We start from the raw sequence: 8188 nt of genomic DNA, 5'->3' as shown, positions 1-8188 counted from the left end.
CACTTCCAAATTGTGATACAGCTGCCATAGGATTTTGCCTCTGTTTTCAAAACTTTTTGACAGCAAAAATGAACGCAATAACAGATCATGCGGAATGCCAAACCAAACCCATTTTCTGTAGCTCTTTCCTGTAGTGCTCAAGGTCTCCACAAAATGGCACCAGAACTGTTGTGTATATGGCTGGTTAAAACGTAGGATAAACCGCAGCTTGACAATCCCACAGAGTATGTGGCAGCTATGCTTCTTATATCATGTCAATAAATGCATACACTATGTATTTATTCATTTCTAGCTCTGATTGTTAATAAGTTCGAAGCACTCTGGAAAAAATGGAATCCTTTGCCATGACGTGGCATTGGCATCATCATGCACAATTCCCATCGCCAAGTTTATGGGTGTCAACAGGAGCGGCGAGCTCTGTTCACGCCCTATATAAATCATAAACTCCAGTGCTCTTCCCACGAGACTGGACCAAGAAATATCTTAAAACATTTCAAAATATGTAGTACTATCAAAAATTGGCGAGAAAGTGTGTTTACCTTTTACGGTTTATTCAGAGTAAATAATAATTTTTGTCTTCAAAACCAGCCCTTAACATGTTTAGCAACACCTCTTCAAATACTCTTTCCCCTCATAACATACGCGAGGCACTTAAAATGGAGCAAGAATAGCCTACCTGCCAAAATTCAAACAAGTCAAGTTGTGTGAAAACCAAACTACATGTCATTATACAGCTAAAATGCAAATATTCCCTCAACAGGATGTGGCAAAGCATATATTAGCCCACGTTAATATATACTTTGCCATATTCAAATATATTTTTAATACACCTGCGTCACTTCAGATTTGGGTTCACATCGGTTAGGCTACTTTCTGGATTTGAATCAACTCTCATGTGGGCATGGTGTCACTGCTAGAAATCCCTTACCACCTTGGCTTCTCCGTAGAGGGTTATACACTTGACATCACTTCAGCTCCGTCTACACATCTGATGCGGGGGGACATTCTGATAAATATAAAACTGTTAGAATTGTTTTCTAATCCTCTTCATATACCGTTGGAAGCTAAGGTACGGCTGCATGTATTGTGAGGGAGACTTGTCACCTTGTTTTGCATTCCGATCATGTTCAACCATTTCATTCCATTATAGTTGGCAAAGTTCAGTTGTATTGATTTCTCAAAATTACCAACTTGTTTTCGTTGAAGGGGGTTTTGATGATTTTTGAATTAAGAGAAGTACGAGAGCGCAGACAACACATTTCACAACTATGGTATTCACATTTTCCATGGACTTTCAAATTAAATCACGGAAAAATAAAACTTCAGATTTCGCACGCAATGAGCCGAATGTTGTAATTATCATTGTCTGCCATTGTCTGTCCGCAATGAAACAAAAATAGGCTACGAGATCAAGAGAAAATGTGAAATGTAAAATGTTAAAAAAAAAAAGAAAAATTTCATAATAATTACAACCAAAAAGCTGCGACCCTGGAATGCACGCGGTCGACTCTTTATGACTTTACATTGATGTTTAGTTAAATCCCAAAACACTTTTAACTATTTTACCCTACCGGTCATCAGTACAGCTGAAAAGTTCGCGTAGTAGAAAATATATGCAGACCCACAGGAAAAAAAATATGCTACGCGGGATTTCCCCTGTAGTGACGTTTATAGCTGCAAGTGTAATAATGTCACAAAATATATTTATCCTTATTGACCCACAATGGGTCCTTGTGTTTATGGCAGTTTATGTGGAGGGAATATTTGCGTTTAACTCTTTGTGTAGGCGAAAACATATACACTGAAGAGGCATAATTTACGTGGGTAAAACACCCCATGGAAACATCGCCTAGGAAAATCCCCGAAGTGTATAGGCCAGGGCTTCCCAGTGTCTGCCCAGGGACGTCCCTGTGTGTTGCTTTTTTGGTGTTTTATCATGAATACTTTTTGTTGTACTTTTACAACATAAATTGAAGTGCTTCAATAAGTTTATCTATAAACCGAGAGCAGGGTTGACGAATTAGCCAGTAAGTAAGTCTGCAATAGTTGCCTGACAACTTTCTAAATACACTGCCACGGAGCACATTACAAAATGAACATAGAGTTATTCATTCGTCGTGGTATACATATTCTCACACGATCTTTAGGGAAGTTCATTATACATGACTAATTCAAAGAAGAGGCACACAACAGCTTGTTACACCAGGAGTAATTTCCACGGGTACTGAAAACCAGCATAGCGTCACAAAGACCCAAGAAAGTTTGCGAAGCACTGGCCTAAAGAACTAAAATTATATTAATTTCATTCAAGAAATGTTTAAGAACAAGCAATCCAGCTTTTTTACCTACTCATTAATTTAAAAAAATCCTTCAAAACTTCCGCGTATTTTAGTGTTCTATGTTTTCCTTGTAAACCGTCTATTAATTTTGTTATGTAAGACATCAGTAATAAGGCATAGGCCTACCCGTACATCGCTTTATGGGCTGCACATCTGCTCCTATACAGACAACACGCTCTGTGCCAAACAAGGTTCAATCGGGGTAAATAATGGGCTTTCTTGTCGATGTGCAGATTCAGTGATCTTCATAGTACGTGGATCGACTGATACTGTTCTCAGCGAATGGCACGAGCCGTCGACAAGACGTAAAGATCAGTGAATCTGCATTGCATCGATTAGAAAAGCCCACTGGACAGAGATCAGTGCCTAACATTTGTTGAGAAAAAAAGGCATGATGACGTAATTTTTCGGTTTGGTATCGATGGAGAATATACACTCGAAATCCGAGTTTACAATGTATGTGTGTACATACTCGAATAAATTTGCCTCAAAGAGTGAGCGAATTCCGTTGAAAATAATAATAATAATCGAGGGCTGTGGAATTTTCCGTTTTGCATGTGGACAGCCCCTGCATTACCGAAGGTACTTAGAGCCAATAAGAAGCTACCCTATACGTAATAGAAACTTTAAGGAAAATCACACATCGCGGAAAGCTCGAAAACTAAGTTTAGAAAGCATAGGGTCACTGTTGCTACGATCAACAAAGGAACCGAAATGAGGCAGATTATGTACATCAGTCCGCACTCGAGGCCCAAATGTTAGCGAGCAGGAGATTCCGGTGATTCGCGTGTTTTTTTACATGAAGGCTACCTAATAACGCATTGTTGGTGTGTTTTTTAAAAAGCACAAAGGCTATCTGGGTCTTTGTGAAACCAGCGTGTCTCGCATCTGTTTCTCATGGCTTCACGTCGACTTCACCGTTAATTTTATTTGCATGCCAAAACATCTGTAAGATCCAACTTCATGAGGATAATCTTATTGATCTATACGTGTGATCGACGATTAATTCCACAAGTGTAACCGGCCATCTGTCTTTTCCATATGGGCAAATAATTTGGTCTCTCATAGGACCACGTGTGTGAACAGAAGCGATCTTCCTCTGTAGCTGGGTAGTTCAACTAACACTAAGCCCGTCTGCAGAAAACAAATCGGCAAAGCCAGCAAATTGTTGGATAGTAAGCAATTCAATGACATAAGGAAAATGGTTCAACATCTGACTATGCGTTTTCGTGACTAGGGGGAGAAATGTAGCAATTTAATTTACTACAGGTAACGCGTTTGAATAGGTGTCAGTGTGCCATAGTCATGTAAAACTATAATGAAACAGCACTGCTTGCCTTTGATCCCGGTAAGCGTAAAATAGTAACCTAATAACAGTTTCATTAATTGTTAAACTATAGTGTTTTAACATCATCCGCAGTTTAATTTCATGCCTTATCTGATATTTTGACAAGAGTATTCTGAAAACTCATATTCTCTGTGAAATGCAACATTTACTTTGCAATCATCGTTTGCTTCTGCTTATAAACTCAAATCACTGGTTTATAATATTGTATCCTGAATAGACCAAAAACACCTTTCTCAACGCGAGCAACAAATGACTAAATTTAAACGGGAAATCCCGTTTTGTTGTTTCCGACACCCTAATTCTTCGTACAAAACGTACATGCACCCTTAACACGCGGAACTCTCCCTGCGTTACGTGTGCAACTATTCGTTCGTAAATTATAGCAAAAAAAAAAAAAACAGATCTACCTCATTCAAAGTAATTGTTTATTTCATAGTGGCCAACAGCAAAATAGCAAACAAGTTACAGCCTGCTGATTTTTATTCAATACCATCGTATGAATGCATACTCCATAAATTAATCATGCCAACAGCTTCCACTGATTTAAGAGTCAATAGCCAAAATATGTTATTTTATTTAAAAATAGTCTCAATTAATTACACGACACTTTCGAAAATCAACACAACAAACATCTTCTTGCAGAATCGCCCCCGATATTATACAATGTGCTTGCCTTTTCATGGCATTAAATAGCTTCAATAACCTTGGCAAAATCGGTTTTTCTAGTTTTTATGATTTTGTTCTTTATATCAAAGAGCTCAGAAATTACCCTTAACATATGAAAAATGCAGACTCAAAATTATGTCTCCAGGATGCTCTTTTTTCTACAACTTAATTAGACCTACTAAAATAATGCGTGAAAAATAATTTCAATTTTATCATGTAAATACCTAATTCACTTTTACCATTCGTTTGTGAAACGACATGAGTTTCCCAATCAGAAGTTTATTGAAACAAAGTAGACAAAATGTACTTCCTCCACAAGACTTCTTTTAAGTAACTCATTTTGCTACAGTTGAAATGCCATTTCATGTTGTGCACAAACAAATTTGCATACAGCTAAAATAATTTGGTACATGCAATATATTACGAAAAATAGTTATTTCTGGCATATATTGCCTATGTATGCGCATGGTTTAATTTGGTCAATTATATTAAATAGTTAGACATTTACACACATGACTTCACATCATATTTAGCTTATGTACAGTTTTATAGAAAATTAATTTCAAATGATAAATGCTTAAGTTAGGACCTACTTTTTTTTTTTAAGAAAAAAAAAATTAGAGTTTTTCAGAGCAACCAGAAAGAGAGAAAAAAAAATAAAATGATCATCTTTTCTCTTTGAAGAATCCTTCATCCGTGCTACTCTCCTTTATGGTCACGGTCAAAAAGTTTGTGGTTACATCTGTCACTACAACCTTCTCCATATTGGACAGACATGGGGTCCACGTGCCCTCAGCGGGCTCTCCAAAAATTCTGTTCACTGGAATTGTGGTGAGCATGTCGGGCTGTTCCCTTGGTTGTGAGCTACTGTGTCCATGGGAATTACTTTTTGAAATGTGCTGTAGTTTGGGTTGAACCAGGACACCACCTGAACCCTCTTTAGTCCTGCTGGTGGTAAAGTCCAGACCTGCTCTGTGAGGAGTGCTGAAGTTGATAGTGCTTCCGCTGGTTACGCATCGCACCTGCTTTTTGGCATAATGAGAATCCTCCTGATGCCGTCGGGCTAACTGTATAACACTCAGCTTGGATTTCTCAGCCTCGGGGTGACAGTGCTTTCCCATTTTCGACGGGACAAATGACATATGGTCTTCCGACCTGCTCCTCTTGACAGGTTCTTGGGGTGGACAGCTGTTGAAATTGTCTTTGAAACGTAACTTGGGTTTAGGGCCCCTTTTCTTGGGCGCCGAGACGACGCCTTCGGAGACCTGTCGGGGTGATGCTACGGGTCGCTGGACACGTTCTGGTTCCGGGGGACGAACCCGCACACTCTCCCCTCTGTTGATACTGCTAGGAGGAAAAATTGTCGGTACAATGGTCCGTAACCCCTCCCGAGCTCTTGGAGTAATGACCGGCTCTGGGACGGGGTACGATACCCGAATACCCCTTGCTATATCGCTTCGAAATTCGTACGTTTTAGCCTTAGCTTTAGCTTGAGCCTAGGAGAAAGCAGCAAAAAATACATAATGTTACATCTCATCTGATTCTTCTCAGTAAGTCACACATGACACACTTAAAATTTGTGCAACAAGTCACCTTAAAAAATGTAGCCAATGATCCACCACTACCGCCTGGTAACGAACTCACCTCCTTAAACATTACCATTTAGTTCAAAACTATAGCACAGCCTAGATTAGCTAAACAGCTAAATCTAGCTGCACTGCTTTCCATTTATCATGTTACAAAATCGCTACACCGACAGATATTGTGCGCCTCTCTCAAAATAAATAAAACGCTCTTCAAAGTCCAACATTCTGGGCTACAGTTTTTCCTACCATTTCGGACATTACGAGTTACCGCTTGCCAGCTTTCTGAGTGGATGGGCAGATACAGTTTACGCCCCTCCGGCTAACTGCTAGCCAGCGATGTTTCTCTGCAATAGACTTAGTTAACGTTAGCTAACCATATGAATCAGATACAGGATATGAGGACTACTAGCTCACCTTTAGCAGAAAAGTCTCCGGTTTCGGTCCCCTCTTTTTGGGCCCAAACATTTCCCTCTCACGTTCTCTGTGAATAACACATCGACTTTAGCATATGTAACTCTGTCGAGCCAATGTTCACGCATGTGTATCCTGTAAATCGACAGCTAGCTAGCGTTCGCATTTCCCATTGCTAACCATCATGGCCTGCTGCTACGGCCACCTTACCTCTCCTCAAAGGCAGCGAAGAGGCGGGCATCCAGGATATTTTCCTCCGGTTCCCAGGTGCTGTACCTTTGAAAAAGACAGCAAAATGCTGACAGAGTCCTTTTCAAAAGATACAGGAACAGCAGCGACATTCTGTGTGAGCACCAAGCACCAAAATTGTACCTAGCTAGCTGATTAGCGGGTATACATTTTGATGGCAGCTCGCTGTCTAGCTAGCAAGCTCAATGCAATAATGCAATTAGCTAGTTAGCTAGCTACGTTGCGCAGAACTAGATAGTTGGCGAGCAATCATGCTCCAAACCACTGCTATCTAGCTGGCTAACGTTAAATAAACAATCACACAGAATAAATACCCAAGCAGTTACCTCTCGTAATATCACGGCAGATAGCTCTAACAGCCAACAAGCTAACATTACTCACTTTTGAGACCAGCCCTTCCATTTCACTAGGTATTCCATTCGACCCTGCAAGTGTGATAGGGAAAAAAGCAAGGAGAAACACTTTTTAGCGATACAGGAATGACATGACGTTCGTATGAAGGCAAACAGTTTGTCTTCCTACTAAAAGGCATTGTGAATAATGACGGCTCACATACTCTCCGTATCCGCCGTTTGATGATGGATTCGGCCGCGAACACCCTTTCCCCGACAGCCGACAGCTCCATGTTTACTTCTGTCTCGCGTATATTTTCTCTCTCCACGTTCGCTGCTTAATTCCAGGCAGCCCATAATACTCATACCCGAGAATACGTCATCACGTTTTAATGCGTTGCCAGGGGACCGCTGTCCGTGAACCACTTATGTGGAGCACATTGGCTCAGCTGTTGCTACGTGCCCGGAGTTGCGAAGTGTAGGGGGGGGGGGAGATACCCGGTTCTAATCAAAAGGAAGTGACGCGTGTGCTGAAAAATATGTTATACATAGCGGCAAATGTGTCCCTTATGCTGTAATCCAATGTATTTGATAATGGGGTGCATGCCTTTCGGATAACTTCTTACTTATTTACTAGGCTACTTATTTTGTAGCGTTGAGCCACATACATTTCAAATCATATTTCTGAAAAGCTTGTTATAGGCTATGTGTGTTGCGTTTCATCTACAGAGTTTAAAGTTTAATAGTCTATTCTAAAATAGGATCTTGCTAAAGGCTAACGGTAGCTAATGAAGTTAAACAGCTCAGGGGAAGTTTGTGCCGTTTTCTTTTCAACATTTGCAAATAATAACTTGCATTATCTATATATGAAAGCAAATTTATAAACCACAAAATAGACTATGTGCAAGATAAATGAAAGAATTATTCGCAGTATTTCAGTCACCATCCCCCACAGTGTTGTGAGCATTCAATAAAAATTCTAGTTTAACAACGCTCTTACTCCTACTAGCCTACTTTCTTGCCCTCAAGCTCGCCGACACTAGGCCACAAGCGAATAGACTAAAGCGACTTAAATGAAGTATTTATCGTACTTCTGAACCTGCGAGAGTTGTGTAAGTTTCTATTGAGAAGAGTAGTTGCGCTTGAAAAGAGAGGTCGCAGCAGTCCTGTAATGGGGATAACACATTGATAGACTGCCTACCAAAGAGATAAAAATTTCTTCTTTTATCAGTTTAAAATATCATAAAAGGTAACCAA

At 40.0% G+C, this 8188-nt stretch overlaps 1 protein-coding gene across 1 annotated transcript; it reads right to left on the bottom strand.

Annotated features, from left to right (window-relative positions):
- Positions 1-5018: 5018 nt before the first annotated feature.
- On the bottom strand, positions 5019-7366 carry cbx8a (chromobox homolog 8a (Pc class homolog, Drosophila)). Its single transcript, XM_036553467.1, has 5 exons — positions 7156-7366; positions 6981-7024; positions 6561-6626; positions 6354-6420; positions 5019-5849 (listed from the first exon to the last, which is right to left on the bottom strand). Exons 1-5 carry the CDS (start codon positions 7222-7224, stop codon positions 5019-5021), a joined length of 1077 nt encoding a protein of 358 aa, XP_036409360.1. The 5' UTR covers positions 7225-7366.
- Positions 7367-8188: the final 822 nt, after the last annotated feature.

Source organism: Megalops cyprinoides, chromosome 19 (assembly GCF_013368585.1).
Source record: "Megalops cyprinoides isolate fMegCyp1 chromosome 19, fMegCyp1.pri, whole genome shotgun sequence".
Taxonomy (NCBI): Eukaryota; Metazoa; Chordata; class Actinopteri; order Elopiformes; family Megalopidae; genus Megalops; species Megalops cyprinoides.
This window is presented reverse-complemented; position numbering and strand designations above follow the sequence as displayed.